At 41.2% G+C, this 22,384-nt stretch overlaps 1 protein-coding gene across 2 annotated transcripts; it reads right to left on the bottom strand.

The window, feature by feature from the left end:
* Positions 1-5,758: 5,758 nt before the first annotated feature.
* pitpnc1b (phosphatidylinositol transfer protein cytoplasmic 1b) lies at positions 5,759-19,181 on the bottom strand. 2 transcript variants are annotated; one of them, XM_069142612.1, is made up of 10 exons: positions 18,530-19,181; positions 14,482-14,625; positions 12,253-12,341; positions 11,996-12,003; positions 11,772-11,843; positions 9,777-9,869; positions 8,426-8,581; positions 7,687-7,750; positions 7,375-7,461; positions 5,759-6,011 (listed from the first exon to the last, which is right to left on the bottom strand). In XM_069142612.1, exons 1-10 carry the CDS (start codon positions 18,532-18,534, stop codon positions 5,854-5,856), a joined length of 876 nt encoding a protein of 291 aa, XP_068998713.1. In that variant the 5' UTR covers positions 18,535-19,181; the 3' UTR covers positions 5,759-5,853. The 2 variants fall into 2 exon arrangements, with proteins under 2 accessions (XP_068998713.1, XP_068998712.1); XM_069142611.1 differs by having other exon boundaries at positions 14,482-14,630; positions 18,530-19,180.
* Positions 19,182-22,384: the final 3,203 nt, after the last annotated feature.

Here is a 22,384-nt window from a genome sequence, read left to right as displayed (position 1 = left end):
CATCCTGAATTGTCACTGGAAAGCCAACCATCTGCTGCCATTTATCTGCTTGTGTCCTACTGTACTGCCAGTCAGGAGCAACTTGTCAGCATGTCCAGTAAGTCAGGCATTCCCTTGAGCCAGATAAATAGTTTCTTCCTGTTTCCAGTTTGTGCAAGGCCAAGCGGCTGATTACAGAAGGTTCATATTCTTTGCACAGAAATTTTCCTCTGACTCTCAGGAAAAAACAAAAAACGTATGCTGTGATGTAGCATAAAAGTACAACAGAGTATCAGGAACACATTAAGTAAAAAGAAACCAGAGGAGTTTTTTTTTAAATTTTAATTTCGCATTTCGGAAATAAGGTAAAAAGTTTGAGAATAATGTTGAAATCAGAATCAGTTTTAGTGACTAGGATGTTTTCCCTTTAGTTCGTAAACACAGTCTGGTAATAACCATTTGGAATTTAAAGAGATTTAGCTGAAACTTGGAAGAAATAGCCGCACTCTTGCAAACTGAAATAGACAGATTACACCTGCACGCAATGCGGAGAGGGTATGTTGTGCCTTCTTTGCGTGCCTCAGTCAGCGTGCAGTCGCTCTGGACATCCTCTCAAGCATGCAACGGATGTGATGATGTAGTCTGCTATTACTTTTGGGTTATTTATTGTTCTGTAGGCTTCCGTCTACACAATGTATGACTAAAACCATTAATACAACTATTGATGGTAAGACACATGCCAGAGCACATTAGGGCCTTTGTTGTGCTTGTCTGCCTCTTAGATGCTGCGCTCGCCTGAGCTCCACCTTCAGGATCAAACAACTTAATCAATTATCTTATTGCGTCTTGTGATACAACATATTCCCCCTGAACACCAACATGTGTTTTAACTGCACTTCACAACGAGTCATAGCAACACTTTCTGATCTCCTAATGTCACATTTAAGGTTTTGTTAGGTTTAGACATAAAAAAGCTTGTTCAGGTAAAAATCTGTAAATTTGATTCAAATGACTTTGTTAAAGTTAGAGACTTCATCATCGTGGTTTGAATAATAAACAACGGTCAGGGAACAACTGCGATCACGGTTTAAAACAAAAATAACTAACTGTTGAGTGTCGGGTGGAAACAGGAAAAAAACATTGTTCATTGTTAAACAAAGTAGAGTATTAAAGTATTAAACATATTCTGTTGAAGGGGTCCGAAAACGGAGAAGTGTGGCCCCTCCAATATATGTGCTCAACAATGTAGCTTGCTGCTCATCAGATGATTCTTAACCCTGTATTTCCCTCAATGTGTATTGTTCTAAAACTGAAATGGAGTCTCTGTGATGCACAATGTGTTGTTCTAACAGCCTATAAAGCATCTTTTGTTTCACAGTAATATAGTACTTTGTCCTTGCAGTCTCTGAAGTATCTCTTGTTTTTCAGTAATCTTATCTCATGAAGCTTCTTTACAATAATGTGGTACATTGTTCTTTCAGCACATGAAGTGTCTCCTGCCATTTGTTTTATGTCATTCTTTGGAGCTCAAAAGAAAAAAAAAATGCTGTTTGTATGTACATCCTGAAGGGGAAATGTAATTCTACCTTTGTAGATCAATAAAAAAAACATTGTATTCTAATGTATTCCACTCACTACTCTAATCCATCCTCTCCCATTAGCAAGCATATGGGGATGCTGACTGCAATGGCTGTTATGTAATTAATAGTCATGGTGGTGCAATTAAAATTGGGAGGCTTTATGGGCTTGCTGATTAAGATATTTAAAGCATGAAGTACCCAAGGCTCTTATTTTTGTGCAAGTTTCCGCGTATCTTCTTGTTTATACTCATTCGCCTTTTGTTTCCTCAAGCAAATGTGTATTTGTGTGAAAAATTAGTGCTGCCTTTGTGTTTGTGTGTGATGTGAGAGAGTACGTACAAGGCAAGGAACAGTTTTAACACTTATCCTTGACTTTTCCTTTACCCGCGTGCAATTAATTACTGCCCAGAATAGCAGGCCTGGGATCAGCTGCTACAGAAATGAAAACACATCAGTGTAAATGCAAAGCCAGCCGAATCTGCAAGTGTTGTTGTGCAATACACTGAGACCCTGCACCACCATCCATTTGCATTGACAATCATTATCGTGTGAGAGCAGTGGTCTCCAACTCTATTCCAGAGGGAATGTGTGTTCACAGTCCCACAGTAATCCATATTCACTTTCTTAATTGGTTCAATTAGTTCTCTCAGATACTGTATGAATTTTACACTCTGCTTGTCCCCAGATAAAGTCCAGTTAACGTATTACTGGGCAGAGGTTACAAATTGGGTTCCCAGTGGTGAGGCTTAATACACAGAGGATTTAGAGTCATTTATGTGGTTGAGTGGGCTAAAAACTGTATTGCTGACACTGTAATGAGGGAACACAAGCATCTTGGCCTCACCGCTTAGTCTTACACAAGACTTGTTCTCTTGGGTATTCACCCACAAAAATTCACACATATGCCATATCAGACACAGATAACTATACAATGGGAGGTAAATATTCTCAGAATATTATCACATTAATAAAGACTGAGTTGTTCTTTAATTCGCTTAAAACCTTTGTGTCTGTTCAACCTCCCTCTCACACACAATTGAACCTTCATTAAATCAATGTTGGCATTGCGGACTGAGCGATTAAGTTAGTGTCATGGTATGTGGCTTAATGGTCACTCTACTTTAACAGTGGAGACCAGTTTGAAAGACACGCACAAACACGCAATGAGCTATCCTTGTTAGGATATGACAGTGACTTTCATTCATTGTAGACAGCCTTAATCAAACCCTAACCTCAACATGAACCTCAGCCAATTCACACCTTACCCCAAACCTTCGCCAGGACCTCAGAAATTATGTTTTGTCTCATTAGGATCGGCTTTGGATCCCATGAGAACCATTGGTCTCGCAAAGGTCGCTGTTTATACTGGGAAAGTTCACAAAGAGGTAACAGAAACACACACATTCTTATACACACACGCGCGCGCGCACACAAGCACGTGCGCACGTGCATGTGTGTGTGCACACCACATCGTCAAACAAATGAGGCAGTTGCATTACTGTCTGTCCAGTGAATGGGGAACGTATTGATCTGGAGCAGAAGCTCGTTCATCAGTGTGGTTAAGCAAAATACCATTAAGGTAGAAGAGAAATTATGTACACACACACACACACACACACACACGCTTCTTATCTTTTCTCTGCCAGAGTAAACCGACTGTGGCCAAACTTTATGCTTGTTAAAACAGTTTTGCTATGTAAATCTTTTTTTGCTTGTTTGGCTTTTTTTTTCTTGATTTTTCTTTTCCCTTCATCCCGCCACTGTCCTCTCTCCTTCTCGTATCTTCTCCTAGCTGTCCATCCCAACGTTCCACATGAAAGTGACTGCACAGTTAAGTGCAGGTGACGGCGGGGCAGCTGGTAGCTTGTGGCTCTGGAGAACGTCCCGTCTTTCCTCTACAATGCTATTTGTGGGGTCTGACGGGCCAACTGGGAATAACGGGATGATTCAGCGCTACAGGGTCAGGCTCTATGATAATGTACCATGGGGAACATTTCCATATAATGAACACAGTACATTTTCTTTAGAGGCCCTCTTGAGGAACGAAGATGAGGACACAGATAAAGAGGAAGGAAAGAAAGGGAGATCAAGGGAGATTTCAAGAATGAGAGAGTGAGAATAAAGGAGGAGGATGTAAAGAAAGGAGAGGGAGTGGAGGAGAATAGTGGAGATGGCAATAATGAGAGAGAAAATTTAATAGGAGAGACAAAGTAAAAGAGAAGGAGGTAATGTTAATGCAGTGCAGCGTGCTCCCTCTGCAGCACTTGTGAACACTCCTGGCTGTGGCGAGCTCTTTCATATCAGCCTCCTGCTGCCACTGCAAAAAGAGAGGGGAAGATTTTTGCTTGAATGTTTTCATGTTTGTGTATGTATGTGAATGCACGTCTGCCGCCCTTTGTTGGGAAGCTAATAACAAATTGTCATGCTGGCTCTTGATTTGTATGGATAAAAGAAACCATAATGAGCCCCATAATGTGAGCAATTTAGCATGCCATTCAAAGAAAGCTGCCATGTCTGTCAATCAGAGGAACTTTCAAATCTCTCCATGACAAGCTTGTGCTTTTGTCCTGAAGTCTCAAACAATAAAGTGACACAGCGATGACAGACATGCAACACGCCTCTCTCTCAACCCCACATCTGTTTAAAATTCATAATTCTCTATTGTGTTGCAGAGAGAGAAAACTGCGACAAACCACGCTGTACTGAGTGGGTGCCTCCTTTTCACGTCCACTGCTGCTGTGACTGGTTCCACATGGCACACAAGTGTGAAATTGGTGAGTAGATGACATGCGACTTCTGTGATGTGCCAGCAGCTGGTCCTTCTTTACAGGTCAGTACTGATCAAACATGGCTGATAATGTGTACAGTGAGTCAATTTTTCATTTATCATGGGTAGATGTCATGACAAGAGTGAATCTTCTCATTGAACAGAAATAGTATTTATTGATACAAATCCATTATAAAAGATTATACAGTGTGATTTCCACATACTTTTTCCACTTTGTTCATTTTGTAATACAAGCTGAGAATTATTACAAATACAAGCAAGCTGTAAGATTTTTACATTACATACAGGAATTCAGTTTTCATTGTTGCCATCCTGATGAGAACCCACGCACCTTTAAATGTACATAACAAATTAAGCTAGTGTTATAAATGGTCACATCAATGACACATAATTGAAGTTCAACCCTGGCTTGACCCATTTGCAGTTCTTAGCTAAGCAATCAAAGAACCAATACAACGCCTCACTGCCCTCTGTCAATACACCTGGTCTGACCCATCGACTGAGGTGGCGAGAAGAGCTGATCCATTGCATTGATGCCCCCTCTCCACCTCCCCCACTCCCCTCTCCTCCTCCCCTCCCCTCTCTCTCATTAGATCCAGTCTATTAAACTCCTTATGCATCTGTCTGTAGACTGCTGGTTGGGGGCTTGGAAACAATCGGAAAGCCCTGCTGGAGGTCGGTTTGCTCCACTATGGCTGTGGAGCTGTGAGAAAGTGTTGAAATGCACCGTGTTTAGAGGCTGTTGAAGACAGTGGTCTTTCAGTTTCTTGTGTGGCATTTAAGAACACGAATGATGTAGTTAGGAGAACATCTACATTTGAATAAGAACAACTAGATATTTCTGCGGTGGTGTTAAAGGAGTAGTTCAACATTTGGACTGAGAGGCAGATTAAAGGTTTAGTACCACTCTTGTATCTATACATTAAATAATAGCTATTAAACAGCTACCCTGACTCTGTACAAAGGTAAAAAAAAAAAAAAAACTTCTTTCCAAACACTTCTAAAAGTGACTGGTTCCAGCCAAAGAGTAGTCACCACACAATCCCCTTCTGAAATGGCATATATTTGTTTTTACACTTCAGTTTCTTTGCAGTTTGAAGAAACAAGATAAAATGTGTTAATTTCTTGGTGGATTTTGCTGCCACTGGACAGAGCCAGGATCTATTCCCTTCTGTTTCCAGTCTTTAAGCCAAACCAGCTGCTAATTGTAGCCTTATATTTAACATAGACATGAGTTATCTCCTCTAACTCTACCCAGAAAGCAAAGAAGCGTTTACCCCAGAATGTCAAACTATGCCTTTTAAGATCATGTTTCTGTTTGCGTGTGGGTGTGTTCATATTTGAGAAATGACATCACATGACTCTGCTGAGTGTTGACACTGTATTTGTTTTTTGGGTTTGCATTGTACAAGGTGTGTGTGTGTGTGTGTGTGTGTGTGTGTGTGTGTGTGTGTGTGTGTGTGTGTGTGTGTCTGTGTGTGTGTGCGCATATGTGTGTGTGAGGCATCATTCTGGGGTTGAGTTGAGGCGAAGGGGACTATGAGGCACAGAGGAGACTGAGGGGTCAGACATGACTGCAGTAGTCACTCCCATCTTCTTCAGGGAATGCTCATCTGTCACAGAGATGGAGCGAATGAATGCAGGACGAGAGGCAACCTGTGGGCCTGGGATAGATAAAAGAAAAAGAACAGAGGAGAAAAAGTCAGAGGACTGTGCTTAAGATTTCTTTGAATATACTTCAAATCTGTGTCGTACACTTAAATTCACATTAGATAAATCGCTTATTGGTATTCAGCTCACAAGTCCAACTTCTTATTAGATTGTCGCCAGTAAATGCCTATTCGCCTATTCACTTTTATTACAGCAGATGAATGAAATGAAAACTATTTCTATGTAGTAGCAGCTTATGGCCTGTAGGGGGTCATAGCGGTGCAGCGAGCTGCAGCAGGTTGAGCAATGACTGCAGATTTGTTGCAGCTTGATGTCTCTCATCATCACACACAGCGAGAGCGTGAGAGAGAGAGAGAGAGAGAGAGAGAGCGCACAGGCAGCAAGATGCTACAGGCCATATTGGGAATTCTACCTTTGATATCTCTCACATCCAGCTGAGGTTCACCAGACTAACCAGCAGGGGGCGGGGTGACCACGCACACACAGACACAAACACACACATGCACACCACATATGCCGAGACATACCCCCACCAGGTCTGACATTTGCAGCTAAGTGCTGCAGTGGCGGGTTATTTATGTTGAGAGGGCTTGTGGTGGGGAGAGTTCAGCAGGTGGCTGCATTACACTGTTTATCAGAGCGACGCAGTGGCATTATCACTTCATGAGCCATCCTAACCATCACTCCGTCTCACACACACACACACACACACACACACACACACACACACACACACACACACTACATCTGTCTTTCTGTCTTCCTTTTCTGGGCATATACCCTCTGTCTCTGCCTCCTCTCTGCTCCTTGTGTTGTGAAATGCCTCCTGACTGCTCTTCTCTTTCCATTTTTCACCCACAGATGTACTCCAGCCATCTGGGTACTTGTAAGGCACAACGAAGGCATTAGTGGTGCAACCAGTCTCTGTTCAAACGTGTCAGTATGACACAGTTATTAATTCATACTATTTTGCAGTCTATTGACAGCGATTGATAACGTGCCAGTCTGCATAAATACAAAATACCTGCTTAGATTTATAGTAAATTCCTCTTGATCTAACAGTGTGTGCTTTGGATGGGAATCAGTGTGTTTTGTCTTTCTGTACTTCCTCTGTAGCTCTCCTGCTTATTATGTTGAATTTAAATGCAAGAACAGTTGCCGCAGTGCACATGTATACATTTTAACTTACTTTTCTTTTCATCTACTACTTTTCACATTACCTGTTTTCACCTCCAACCATCTCGCTACCGCCACTGCTCTCACATCCAGCTGTATTATCTTTTCTCTCCCTCTCTGTCGCCTTTCCCATCCCCTGTGATATTTCAGTACAGTGCAGGTCAGGAGCTGCAACCTCACCTGTGTCGTTCTGGCTTGATTTGACTTTGCTGTTGGTCTTCTCTTGCATCGCACGCTCATACTCTCTCACCTCCTCCAAACTCAGCCCTGTGGGCAAAGCATAGTACACACACACACACACACACACACACACACACACACACACACACACACACACACACACACACACACACACACACACACACATGTACAGCATTATAACCCTGTGGAAAACATGGATTTAATCCCACAGAATGCACTGAATTTTTAGGGTAAAGTCATATTTGTATCTGAAATATAAATGAAAGCATTGTGACTGTATTTTCGACCCACCGTGCCATTCATCTAGCCATGCTACTGCCTGCCTGTGGCCAACTACAAGAATGTCCTGGATGTTCTGAAATTAGAGGAAAACAAAAACATGTCAATTAAAATGATACAGCTGTCGAGTGTAGCCATGTCTGTGAAATGCTACTTTAAACATTATTTTACAGGAATTTAAATAAATGCGATCATGGTCTAGAGAAGTGGGAACCTATTTAAGCTGTGTGATCTGCGCTTGGCTCAGTCAAAACTAAAGCCACAATCCAAACCTTTTTACTTTGCAGTAACAATGGTTGAAGAAAAAAAACACTGCTAGTTTAGCTCCCAGAGCTTTTGGTTTTTGTTCATGCTTCACTTCTTTGCTTCACTGTGGAGGTTAAATGGGTTTGAAAGTGTTTTTTTCTCCATCAGTTGTTTAACTTGTTCCACCAACCTCCATAATGAGAAACTGTGCTCTGTTAGAGCTAGGAGAGCAGAAGCCTTCTTGCAGCACATTTTCTAATAAATATGGCCTAATGTTGGATTACATAAAAGGCAGTGCGGAGGTCATTCGAGCCTTCCCAGCGATGGTGTTAGTGATTATACTGATGTCTGGAAATGAATGTGGTAATGATTTATTTGTGTCGAAATATGACACACGACACATTCAAATAACAAACAACCAATCAGCATTGATGAGGATTGTCATTCTCCCTCATTGACATAAACACAGGAAAAAGCCTTGAAGGGGAAGAAAGCTCTGTCTCACTCGGTGTATGAACTCCTCAGTCCTGGTCTGGAAGCCGTAGACCTCGAAGCTGCACTGCACCCTCTTGTAGGAGCACATAATGGGCCTGTGGTCATCTCTCCAGCCTTTCTCCAGAGGCCCTCGGTCGGTTTTACTTGACTGCCAGCGACTCAGGTCCTGCTCAGAGCAAACAGTGGCGTTTATAAGCTGAGTCTGCAGAAATTGTGGCCCTGTGAGGCGTTGTCAGAGGGAACTATGAATGTGTATGTGTGTACTGCAAGTGTGTGTGCATGTGAGAATGAGTGTCATAATATCTGTGTGGAGGGGTGCAAGCAGATTGTTGCTCAACACAGCCCCCAAGAGCAAAGTGTGATAACACACATTATACATCTGTGACCAAAGTATGATGGGAAAGTGTGTTTGCGATTGTAAGTTCTCACCATGTCACTTAATGTAAGAATTTCTTGTGTTTGGGATTTTTCTGTTTGTGTGTGTCATGTGTGCTTGTGCATGTATGTGCATCTGTGCTGAATGTTTGTTTGCGTGTTTCTGTGTACACAGTCCTGTGAATTGACCTTTGTCACTGAAGGCTTGCAGGCAGTAAAGAAGTGTTAAACCTTGCAGGGGAGGGAATGAAGCTAGACAGAGAGGGAGAGGCGTGTGAGTGTGCTACTGATTTATGCTCTTTCAGAAGCAAATCCATATGCCAGTAAAGTAAACAAAAGGAAAAGAGCCTGCGAGTTGCATTAGGGGATCATCATCACTGTGTGGTGCTGTCCACATCCACTGTCCTGGACCATTATCTCAAAGAAAAAACATTTTGGGAAATAAAATAAATAGTTAGATGCCACTTTACTATCTGTGTATGGATCTATAAAATCAGAAGGCAATTAGCTTAACATAAAGACAGGAAGTGGGGGGAACCACCACAATAATTAACATGCTTTATCTTTCTTAAATTGCCAAGTAGCCTCTAGTTGGCAAAAAAGAGAGTATGAAACTCCCCATAAAACCACAATGTGACATTTTTCAATTTCTGTTTTTGTGTGAATTAAAGTCAGTGGACATTATGTGCATTAGAAGTGTAGGATGGTGTGTTTTTGTACTTTTAACAGAAGCAGGCTTGCTGTTTCTTTGACTAGTCCTTGTGCTAATTGCCTCCTATTTCCATACCTCACATACACACCTTAGAGTGGTACTGGCATTCTCATGTAACTGTATTTCCCAAAATGGCAATTATTCCTTTCAATCATATAAAAACATTGCGAAGACTCTGTATAGTCAACAAAGGTTCTTGTATACAATCATTTGTTTTTGCCTTTGTTGACAGATGACATGCATGTTTGTGTGTTTGTAGCTGCACTGTGTGTACCTCTGATTTTACGTAATGCTTTTCGGGAATGGGGTCACTCAGGATATCCAGGAAACTCACACTGTCTGCTGGGGTTGGCGTGTCCCCAAACACCTACATCCAAACAGATGGGGGAGGTCATACAGTATAATGACAGCAGACACACATATACACACTCACTCATACTCTCGCACGCACGCAATCACTCCCTCAGTGGAGAGCAGGGTAAGAGTAGATGAGTAACTGTGTAGAAAACGGAGGTCACACACCATAACACCCCTCGCTATATCCCACCCTGAGGCCCTTGGAGCAAATCACAGTGGAGCGAACAGATAGAGAGAGCAGAGGAGGGAACGGAGGGAAAAAAAACAAGGACATATGAGAGATATTAAAAGAGAGGGGGAAAAGAGGAGTTATGAGAGCAGAATACAGTTTTCCATGAGAGAGAATTAAGGGAACCTAAAGAGGCAGAGAGAGGGGAGACTGCACTTTTATTTGACCTTGTTTAAAATTTGTTCTAATGCCCCACTGACGTTGTTCATTTCACAGTTGAAAACTAACAACTAAGAACAACCTAAGATAATAGCCGGCTACGCACGGCTGAAGTGTTGTTGTTGATCTGTCTCTACTCAAGGTCTTACTCCCTCTTATGGAATCTGTTCCATTAGATGGATGCATTGTGCTGCTGTTTACAATGCGATTAGGGCGCGACGCTCTCATGGCCTTGTTGTCATTGTTTCTCTGTCCTGTGTAGATATTCTACATTGTAAAAATACTCAGTTATAAGTCATACATCTAAGATCAAAGAAATGTAGTATAAGAATCACTAGTTACATTTCCCGTCAGTCAACTCACCAATTAATGAACTAATAGGTTCAGCTCTAATTGTATAGACTGCTGTGGAGTTTATTCTATAAGAGTTGTTTTATTAGCACTTCACATTTTTGTTTGTAAAACCTAATTTGTGAAGTAACCAGTAACTACACACATTCACGTAACCAGTAACTACAGTGAAGTGAAATTTATGTTTACCTGTGAAATGTAAACATAGACTAAAAGTGTAAAGTAGTTTCAAAGGATAGAGCTCAAGTAAAGTACAAACGTGGCAGATTTGTCTTACATTCATTGTCATTATAAAGAGCCACGTCAATGTAAAAACACTGTGATATAGCATGAAGGGGGGGGCTCGCTGGTGGTGATAAACCTGCAGAGAATTATTATTTGGCTTTTTGAAACTTCATAGTGATCTCATTGTTTAGCTGCCTGGTCAATAACTTCAGTGTTACTCTCACACTACCTGCGCAGCATCAAATGGTTGGTGAGTAACTGGTGAGTGTAGCAGGTATTTTACTTGGAAGTTGGTGGAGATCAAACACAGAGCCAAAACGAAGTAAATATTGAACTTGTTAGCAACCGTTTGCCAACTTGCCAACAAGTTCCCATGTCAAATTAAAAGGTGTTGACGTGACAGTGTTGTGCTCACAATATGTGGCCCAAAATGGCAGTTATTGACAGTTTGCCAGTCTTGATGCTTATTATGGTGCGGTTTTTGAATGTGCCCATGTTTGGAGAAAACTCATGTAACCTGTAACTGCTGACATGAAACAAGATTCACTACATTTCTCTCCTCAGGCACAACACTGGGTCTCCATATTTTGACATGTTGGGTCTTGATTATCGATGTTCCTTGATTACAGAGTGCACTCACAAGAGCCAGGCAAAGTTGCAATTGCTTGTGAATTTCTGTCTGTGTGTGTTTGTCTATGCGTGTTGGCCTTGGAGAAAATGCAGCATGGCAGCCATGATCAGTGTGCTGCATGTCTGGTTAATAGATCTGCCAATAGTGCATTTTGTGCTTTGCTTGTTTTCCTTGTAATGGGCACATCAGTTTGATGAACAATTTCATAGTGCTGCAGAGAAAATTGCAATTTCTCTCCATACCCTTGTCTTTCTCCTCCCCCTCTTCCCTAATCATTCCATCTTCCTCACCTCTCGCTTTGTCTCAGTTATACTCACATTGTCGTTATTGCCGTTGTTGTTTTCAAATCTTGTCTCAATACGGATGCTGAACTTGGGGAAAAATGATACCTACAGGGTGACAAGAGGTAAAAATGGGAAAGAAGGGTTGAGGGGCAGAGATAGAGAGAGTGAGAGCGGGCTCCAGATTAGATCCACTGATACTGGAAAGAGATGTGCTCTGTTGCATTCATGTACAGTAAATGATGTGTAAAAATACTTACTGAGTACTCTACAGCACCAGGGATATTCAATATGGATAGGGAGAAACAGCATTAGTTACTCATATGTATGAGCATGAAATTTCTGCCACACACAAACACTCTTTACCACAAGGGAATACATACATATACAGTGATAAATATTTGATGGCACTTGAAAAAACAGCTGTGATAAATAAATAAGCCTTGTATAATGGATTGAAGTGAAAGTAACCTGATGTGTAACACAAACAAAGGCACACAAACACACACATTCACACCTGTGATGGTGTATGGGTAGAAGTTCCAGGCCTTTTCTGTCACATAGAAGATTCGCGGGAGAAATGCTTTTGCCCAAGACGGCAGTTTACTGAAAACAAAACGGGGAAAAAGAAGAATCGCAGTCACAGAGTGCAGGGAAGGAGAGAGATTATGGAGGGAGACAGAGAGATCCTGAGTGGTTTTTGTGCCATTTATAGCCAGATTACCTGAAGGCTACTCTCATCACCAAAGCATTCATTTGTATGACTCATTCTCAATTACACCTGTGGTGATGAATTGTTACTGTAGCTTCTAGGTCACATGTCAGAGCATGATTGAGGTAGAATACATTGTGCAGCACTGTACCTGTGTGTGTGTGTGTGTGTGTGTGTGTGTGTGTGTGTGTGTGTGTGTGTGTGTGTGTGTGTGTGTGCACGCATGCGTGTGCTTTCCAGCATATCTTTACTAATGAGGACCAAATGTCCCACAAGCACACAAAGATTTGAGAAATCCTCCACAGTGAGAACATTTCTTTACTTCTTACAGAGTTTATTTTAGGATTAGGCCTTGGGTTTATAGTGGTGATTGGAGTAAGAGTTGGGGTCACATTAGGGTAATGAGTGAGGTTATCTCATGGTTAGGAAATTCATTTAGATTTAAAAGAGAATTTTGGTTTTTTGGTTTTTTTAAACTGGGCTTTCATTACTGTCACAATTAACTGATTCGTGGATTGTCACCCTGAACACAAAGCAAAGAAAACATCCTTTCAGCACAGAAACACTTCACTCATTCAGAGCTTGAAATTCTTGTAGTTTAACAATCTTTGCAACATCTCAGTTTTATCATTGCTCACACGCTTAGTTGTTTACTTTGATGACTGTAGCTCTTAGATCAAATTGGAAGAACAATCTGTTTGCTTCATCGTGAAGCAAATCCCCAAATACCTTTGGTTTATTTTAACACTCCCTATTTAGGGTTTCTAAGCATGATAAAACTTTGACAGGTTTATAACATGCTATCATTTAGTTGTAAGCAGAAATAAGCACATGGCACGCTCATAACTCAATGACTTAGTGACTGTGTGTCCTGAGGCTTCGCCTCTTGAAAGCCGCTATGTTAGACTAAACCTTAAACAGGGAAACAGCGAGACTAGTTCTGTCCAAAGGCAATAAACTTCTCCTATCGGCATCTATAAAGCTCATTAATTAACTTTCTGTACATGGTTTGCTAAATGAGACCTAAATCAAAACATAAGAGCAATTTTAGTTTGGGAGTTATGTTGTTGACTTTGGGTTAAAGTAGTATCTTCCTATTAACTGCTCCCAGCCAACACATTGCACATACAATATTTTATAACAGTAAAATGACATGTTTACATGTTGTGTACCAGTTTAAACAAACAATATCAGAGCCATAAAGGTGCTGTCTGAAAATGTCTTATAAGCCTAGCTTTTTCCCCAGTAAAAGTCTTAAAAAAAAAAAGTCTTAAAATCAGTCTTAAGATAAGTTTACCAACTGCAGGGTGTCAATCTTCTACTTTAATTTGTGTGAAAGCAAAACTTTTTCTTCAAAAAATGCCCACAAATTCCTTTAAAAAAAAGCTTTACATTATTCTTATATGTGCTTAGAATTACATTACAGTGCATCGTAAAACATTCATAGACTGCTTAGGAAAGCTTACAATGGGGTTAACGAGTTTCTGTCATAAAAGTATGAGCTTATAAATTGCTCTTTTTGTAAACATAGTATATATATATTGTGGGAATAGCTGTTTTCAACATTACAAAGGAAAATAATGAGTGGCTCAAACTTCCCCACACATCGTGTAATTACCACTATCAGGATGACTTGGACGCATTCGCCCCAGCTGGAGGTCTGTAGCTACACAGTCAGAACACCTAAGGGTATAGTGGGTGATGAGTTCACAGTACAATAACATCTTGCCTGTAACCATCACAGCATGTGCCTGAACATGTCTCAGACAAAGGGCACTCGGACTTTGGAAGTGGGCCGGTTACACTGCACTCAGTGTTAGTGTTGAAATTATGTTTTATTACTCGTCAGTGGTGATACCTGCTACTTGGATCCACAAGAACTAAAGCTTTACAGTGAAGCAAGGGATCAAAGGTCAAACATCAGTGATCATAGTGATAGAACTGAGCCTCAGGATAAGAGTGGGCCTGTAAAAAATAAGGATTATTTGTGCATCATTAGTGCACCAACACAAGCATTAAAGAGTTGAACTCTACCTGTTGAGGTAAATTCGCTTCTCGGTCAGCTGTCCGCGGCCGTGCTGGGGGTGAATATCTGACTCATTCCTCACCACCTCCACCCCCTCTCCCCCGCCACTCTGCTCACAGCTGTGCTTACTGATCATGTACAGCTGCCCAATCCTGTACTGGAGCCAGAGAAGAGGTTTAGGATGATGTTCATGGTGGCAAGGATGAGGAAGATGTGAAGAAAGAGAGAGAAAGAGGAAAAAAAAAAAAACTGTGGTGAGAAAGCGTTGGGCACAATGCAAAATTATCTTCCTAATCTTTAAGAAGCCATCTAAAATAAAAAGATTTGAGTACAATGTTAATTGCATGAGTTGTTGATCGAAACCCTCCTCAGAAATCTCTTTTGTGCGTTCTATGAAACACTTAAACGAACATGTTGTGCAGCTCAGACTTTGATAGATTCCTGATCTATAAATAAAACAGGGAAACATTTCACACCGGATTTTCATCATATTGACTAAAACATCTCACTCGTGAAGGTTCACATACTTTTGCCCATCACGGATATGTAGGATCATCATCCTAACCAACCATTCTATATTAGTTTCATTTGTTACTTAGGTTCTCCTTTTTTTTACTTTTAGGATGTGTGTAAATCTGATGACTTTTCAGGTCATATTTATAAAAGAAAATTTTACAAGGTTCACAAACTTTCAAGCACCATTGTAATAGGGAATTTTAAGGACTAAAATAACAAAAATCCAGTATTATCAAATTTAAAAAAAAAAATACACATCCTATTGAGGAAATTTTAGTGAGCAACAGCCACTAAAAGTAGCCATTAAATGTGACGGCAGAAAGATCCTCCAGGCAGCAGGTTCGGCCACAGTTGCTGAGTCCGGTTTTGTCTTGACAGGCACTTACTCACGGCTGCTTAGGCACAAGCTTTGTATTTGCTCTTGGATTTTTTTAAATATGCAGTCAGTGTGTTAAGATTTCCCTAAAGCGGCTACATCAGATATCTAAAAATGTAATTTGGCCAGTGAGGGTAAGTGTGTGGTGTCTAAATTTGGGGGAAGGGATTTTGTTCTCTGCCGTAGCCCCAGTTCGTGCCTGATGCTGATGAGGCCCTAGTATTTTCTCTTAGTGAGTCTAAAGAGGACAAAGCCTCTGGGCATCTGGAGTGGCTCCTCGGTGAGCACAGCTTGACAGAATCAGTGCTGTCTTTTGAACAATCTACAAATTACATGCTTTCTACGATAATTTTTCAGTTTTTTGCACTGATGCTGCCATCATTCTCATTTCTTTTTCCCCTAACCTTCTTTCTATGCTCAGTATTCTGTTAGCTTTAAATGCAAATCGCCTGGTAAACTTTGTTTGAAAGTTAATATGAAAAAGCAGTAAAATTATATCATAAACAACTAAAATGTACTGCTTTGGTCACTATAATACAATTCATTTTGCTGCCCTATATTGGTGTGGCACCAAAACCTTATTTTAATTATAAGTAGAAACAGAGAAAGATTAAGAGGAAGAGAAAAAGAGGACGGCAGCCATCCATTTGCCATCCTTCACTGTATTCTGTTGACATCATATGACACTCCTCCCTCTTGTTCCAATTACTGTGGAATGTCAACATTCAATATTTACTTATGGGCCTTCATAAATCATAGTGATGGGTGCTTTAACACCGTCTTAAAACTAACAGACTACAGAGCAGTGAGCTCCTCCCACACAGGTTGTGGTTTTGTTTTTCACTTTCGGGGAAACAAATTTTATGAGGAAGTTGAAAATATTTAAATGACTATCATGCACACTGAGAGACTGTCATAAGGGTGTGTTGACAGCTTTTGGCATGCATTTCCACCTATGAAATTGATTTTTCAAGAAATGTGTTATTCATAAATGTATACTTCAGGAAGTGTAAATATAGCCCATCATCATCATCATCAGGGTGGAGGCTTTTCAGATAGTGTCAGTGTGACGGAAAGTAAAAATGAAAGCATTTATGATTAAAGCGAAAATAAGAACCCTGACTATACATTTGCATTTGAAAGTTTAGTCACTCCCAAAACATGGAATTTAAGCATAAACCTAAATAATAATTAAGCATTTATATGAAATTCCTTTAAAACTGTTGATGTACAGTACAGTGACTATTGAAAACACTCACCGCCTTGGTAGTTTTTATGTGTTTTATGTGACAACATAAATCAAAGTAGATTTAATATGGCTGTTTTGACACGAATAGACAGTGCAGCCCTGTATCACGCCAAAACGTGTAATACACCCAGTCCACTAGAGGATACCGACTCAGTGTCACGTTTTGCCTCGCTGAAGCAGGAAAAGTACATGCACATATGACCAGGGTCAAATATGGAGGTCATGTGACAGTGGTACAAGTACACAAAGTGATAAAGTCAGAGTAAGGAGGTACGTCAGGAGTTGTTAGATGGATTATACCAGACTTTCACTTAGGAGACCAGGGTTCAAGTCTGTGAGAAAGCAATGTGGATTTCTTTTTAGGACTTACTTTTTAGTACTTAAGTTACTTACATAATGTATGTTAATTAACTGACGTATGTGATGTACCTAACACTCTTTTTTTTTTTACCCTAACAAAGTAATTTTTTTCTAAACCTAACTACATGGTTTTCGGTTTCTATAAAACGGTAGGGAGGCCTGTAATGAGCTGACAGGTGTATTACATGCTTTGGTGTGATAGTAGATTGAACATTATGCATGGTTCCTCAGATTTTGAGGAGGTCCTGCTTTTGGCAGATTTACACCTGTACCATACTCTTTTTTTTTATTTATTTCTTTTTTCTTTTTATATATCCATCAGGGTGAGTACGTTGACAGAGGTATCCAAGCAGGGTTTTTTTTTGTAAATTAGGTTATTTTATAAAGAGCTATTTTCATTACTCACTTTTGTTGCTGTTGACTTGTGTCAAAATAGTCTCATTAAATAAAATTGCATTCATTGTTTTAAAGCAATAAAACATTAAGTCTTCAAAGGCGGGTGAATGCTTGACATCACGGGTTGAAAGACGAGGTAAGCATATTCATGTGGCAGTTGCATGTGTCCAAAGTGACTTACATGTTTCTTCCACATGCAGACAAAAACATCTGTGGTCAGTGTCTTGCGCCAGGGCAGGTTCAGCATGTGAACATTCCTCAACACAGCAGCACTGTATTGTGTTACGGAAGTATTATTGGATATTTCACACCTGAAAATCAACATTTTACTCTAAAAGTGGAGCATGGGTTAGGTTCTTTGTAAATGACTCGAACTGAAGAAGCTGTCACGATTTGATCCCTCCTCAAATAAGCTGCATTTAAACTTACATTACGTTCAAGCAAAAGAGGATTTGCTACAAGCTCATGTTTCTGTGTTCCCTGCACTGATAGTGTAAATCCTATTTTGGACTGCTATTTGTCACTGCCATTGTTGTGGTAACAGGTAGAAGTTACGACAGAGTGCGGGGTTTGTATTGGAGGCGATGAGGACATTCCTTTTGAAGGACACTTTGGTGCATAACACCGTTGTCCGTCCACCTTTTCTCTCTAGCGGGATCTCTTTGTTTATACACCTGCAGGCCAGAATGTTTTTGTTTGAGCTCAGGTCTTGCTGAGCCTAAACCCGTCTGACTAGTTCGTGTGCTGCCCAGTGTGCTAAAGCGAGTGAAGGAAGTAGCGGAGCACAGATGGGGAGATAATATAGACACAATAGCAGTGCTATGATGCTGCCGGCCAGGAGTTGTGCGTGTGGCTCCGTCAGATTGCCCGAGCCCATCGCTGCTGAGCATACCTCGCTACCCAGCATGCCAAAGCACCCACAGAGCAGCTGCAGGAGGTCTGTGCGCTCTGTGAGCTCCGTTGGCACTTTTCTTATCAGCACATTAACACTTTCAAGATTGCAAGTTTGAAAAGAAAAAAAAAACATGTTCACATTTCAAATAAGAAACCTCTCTTTTGTCCTTCAATTTAAAATTGTGGTTTTGTGTGTGTGTGTGTGTGTGTGTGTGTGTGTGTGTGTGTGTGTGTGTGTGTAAGGGTGGGAAAGGCAAACACCTACCTCATCCACAGTCAGTGGCATGCATATGCGGTACTCTTTCATCAACATGGTGCTGCTAGAGGGAGAGCTGTCTTTGTGAACTGAACAGAGTGACTGTGCTGGAGTCTGTCTATCTCAGCTGTCTTGGTTGCATAGTAGACACGCTCAGGCAGGCAACACTCCACAGTGACCACAATGACCTCTTTTCTGACGCTCTTCCTCCTTTGTTTTGCTGATGTCAGTAGTCCGTGGAGTTGAGTCCTTTCTGTCAATGAGTGTCTGCTGTTTTCTTACTTTCCTTCCTGGCTCACTCCTCACAGCTTCGTCTCTCCTTTTTTGTGTGTGTGTGTTTCGCTTCCTCAATTAATCTCCTGGACTCTACTTTTTTTAACTGCTGTCTCTTCCGTTCTTTTCTTCTTACTTCTTTCTCCTCTCCTGCCTTCAGCTGCCCTTTCTGTTTGCTGTTTTTTTCTCTGAGTTTTTGTTTTGCTTTCTTATTATCTGTGTGGTAAGATTGAAACCTATTCCAAACCAACTCAACCTGTTCTCTCTCCTCTGTCCCTCTCCTTGCTTTGTTTAATCCGTCCTCATGTGTAACCTTGCTGTCTACTCGATGCTCCTCCCTTTTCCCTCTGCCACCCTTCACTGCTTTCAGTTCTTAAGACATTCCTTAGCCGGTTCCCTCCTTATCTTGTTTCTTTTTCTCTCCCTCCCAGTGTGCAATCCCCCACCCACTGTACTTTACCACCTCACCTTTGCCCCACCCCCTCCCACCACACACACACACCTCCCCCTCCCTGATTGTTATCTGTTCATTCTCTGTCACCACGACAGCTGTCAACAACAACACAGTCTTTCTATATCTGGCAGCATTGAGTTTTTTCTTAATGCGTCTTCCTTCCTCAAACGGTCCTCTTAGCCCCTCAGGTTCCTCCACTCAGGTTATGAGAGCACTCAAGGTATATGAGTGGCCGATGCACCGCGGTAGTCAGGGTGGGCCATTGGATTAAATATTACCAGAGCCATGAGAGCTTCCATTAAGCACACTGCCAGACTCGCTTACATTGTATTACTTCATGACCTTCAGCTGGGTTTAATTGAATCCGTGTTTAGTCAATGACTAGTGGAATCGAAGCAGTCATAATTTCTTGCCCGTGTCCGTCCTTGAGTCACGGGCCGCTCTCCTTCTATATGAGTGAGAAATGACGGTGACTGCCAAGCACATATTGTTGCCTCTCCCATCAAATAAGAAAAGCAGATGTTTGGCTTTTGTCAGTCTGACAGGGTCCAAACCCGATCACCCCCCACTGGATTTCCCTCACTGGTGGAATTCACTCGCTTTTCTTAGTGCATCTTGAGATGGGGCCAAAGTGGCTCTCTTCTCCGCATGTCGTTGCTATCATCCGCTCTGCAGTGAAAGAGCGCTGAAAACAAATTCCTGGTGGGGTTTGCTCCTATCTTATCAGATCAGTGTTTAGAGAAGGGAAGCCACTTCAGAGGGCTGAGGTGTGCTTTGCCTGTCTCTGCCTCGATTTTCCCCAGACTCTGACAGCACATGCATCTCCGCAGTTTAAAGGATCATTGGTGGTGACTTAGATGTGTATTCAGCACTTGATCGAGCCATTGGTTTCTCTGATTGATTATTTAATTGTGGTTTGAGGCTTATTTGGGAACTGTTTTGAGGAATGGCAGCGCTCTCAGATGACTGATAATACAAAATATAGAACTGATCATAAGACTGATTTCTTGATTGATCAATGGATGATTACTATAGTCTAGACTTTATATGCCAAATCTATGCCTGGTATTTACATGTAACTAGTATCTGGATACATAACCCGTATAATACCGACTGATCCACAGGCCTTTGCATGTACACCTGGTATTAGTCAGTGCTCTCATGAATTCGTATGCACTGTGATAAGATCTCAGTATGCAAAATACTTCGGCAGGGCTGGTGGACTCAAAACACGGTGAGTTCCAGGTCAAGGAAAGAAACATCATGGACTTCTGTGTCTCATTTTAACAAGCTCCAGTTCAGAAAATACTTAGACATTTTGTAAAATGCAATAAAAACACAAAGTTGTGATTTGTAAATTATTCTCATCCTTCCAACTGCCAAAAGAACAACAAAAAGATTTCCAATGTTTTTACTGACTTACTTCAATTGTATAAAGATAAACAAATTTAGAATTTGATGTAACACATTCAAAATAGTTTTCCATTCTCCAGGCGGGCGAGAGATCCAGGAAATAGTCAAGTTAAGGCCTGGTGTAAATGGGGTAAAAGCTTCAGAGAACTGCAAACTGAGGAGATAGCAGTTTGTGTTTGTAACCAGTGCTGATTAGTTAATATGGAATGCTGGAAAAAAATTCCTACTTTAACATGATAAACATAAATTAATTATAAAATAACAGTTAGCTTGTAAGGTGCACCTAGTCGTCTGTCAGAGCCTGTAAGCATTCAATGACAAATGTTTACAAATTGTATTTAGTTCATTTTTGTGTAAATACATATACTTCCTGGTGCTGGGCGCCGGCCAAACAAGAGTGAATGCAAGTCCTTGAACTTTTGCCAACCACGGGACCTGAGGCTGCTCTTCTGTTGGTTGTTTTAGATTTTCAATGGGGCGCTTTTATTGGCTGCGAGCTGGTATTATTTTCCGTTTCTTTATCTAATGTGATTGGACAACTCTCGACACATCTTTCAGGTTTACCTCACATCCGCCATTAAGTAACTACACGGTGACTCCTGCTTCTTTACTCTCTCACCAGCAGAGGAATGGCAACTTAAATTGCAACTGCGGAAAATTCTGTTATTTCCAGGGATGAGACGAGTACTCGGCTGAAACAAGTATCCGGTGCGGATAATGTACTTTTGACGAGCACGAGTATCATCTGTGTTGATGAAGGCTTCTAACAGACACTAGCTGTGTGCACACATCGGGCCTGCTACACACAGAGCTCTGTCTCCTCGTGAACACAGACTGAGACTCACTGGCCATGTTGTCGATGGAAAAGAAGCTGCTGACTGACTTTAACCCGAGAGTCATTCATTTACAGGCCAGGAGAGGAGGGCAAAATGTATGTTCCAGTAGTGCTACTGGCTACTGTTTAGGCAATATTAATATGTTGTTTTGTTTTTGATTAAAGTCTGGCTTCCATTTGTTTGCCCCCCCAAAAAAACAACAACAACAACACTGCGCCCCCCCCTCACTTTGTTGGTATTTCAGTGAAACATTTGAGCTTTCACTAACCTTAGAGATGACAATGCTCCTGAGCAGCACGTGGTTTAACAGTTTATTCTTGGAATTAGAATATAAATATTATTTTAACTATGAAAACATTACAGAAGCGTAGAGTAACATTTCACTAATACAGTGTAACAACAAAATCTATTACTTTGTGATTAACTTCAAAATCAATCTTTTAGCGGTGATGTGTAAAGTTCAGCTGAGGAAGTGCTGCACTACTTCCACCTGAGTGAAACCTTTTGAAACGGTCCTTCTGGTCTGAGCTGAAATTGGAAGGGACTTCATCTTGGTGCTTCCGCCTATCACTTCTACTCACGTCATTAAATGAAAAATGAATGAGTGCACTTAAAAACTGGTGAGGCGTTCTTTGACCTCTATGTTTCCTGTTCTGATTGTGCTCATCTGCGTATTTGGTAGAAAGACAATGTGCCTGTGTGTGTGTGTGTGTGTGTGTGTGTGTGTGTGTGTGTGTGTGCGTGCGTGCGTTTATGTGTCAGTGCGACAATGGTGGTCACGAGTATGGATCTATATTAGGCTGAATAAAGGCAGAAGCAGATCATTAACTGGTGGGCCGGCTGCCATCGCTGCATTACTGGCTCTTCAATCTTAAGGTGTGGTCACAA

The sequence above is a fragment of the Embiotoca jacksoni genome, unplaced genomic scaffold, assembly GCF_022577435.1.
Source record: "Embiotoca jacksoni isolate LCO1_2020_lvr unplaced genomic scaffold, fEmbJac1.0.p SCAF_11, whole genome shotgun sequence".
In the NCBI taxonomy this organism is placed as follows: Eukaryota; Metazoa; Chordata; class Actinopteri; family Embiotocidae; genus Embiotoca; species Embiotoca jacksoni.
Note: the sequence above shows the minus strand (reverse complement) of the source record. Positions and strands in the feature narration are given on the sequence as shown.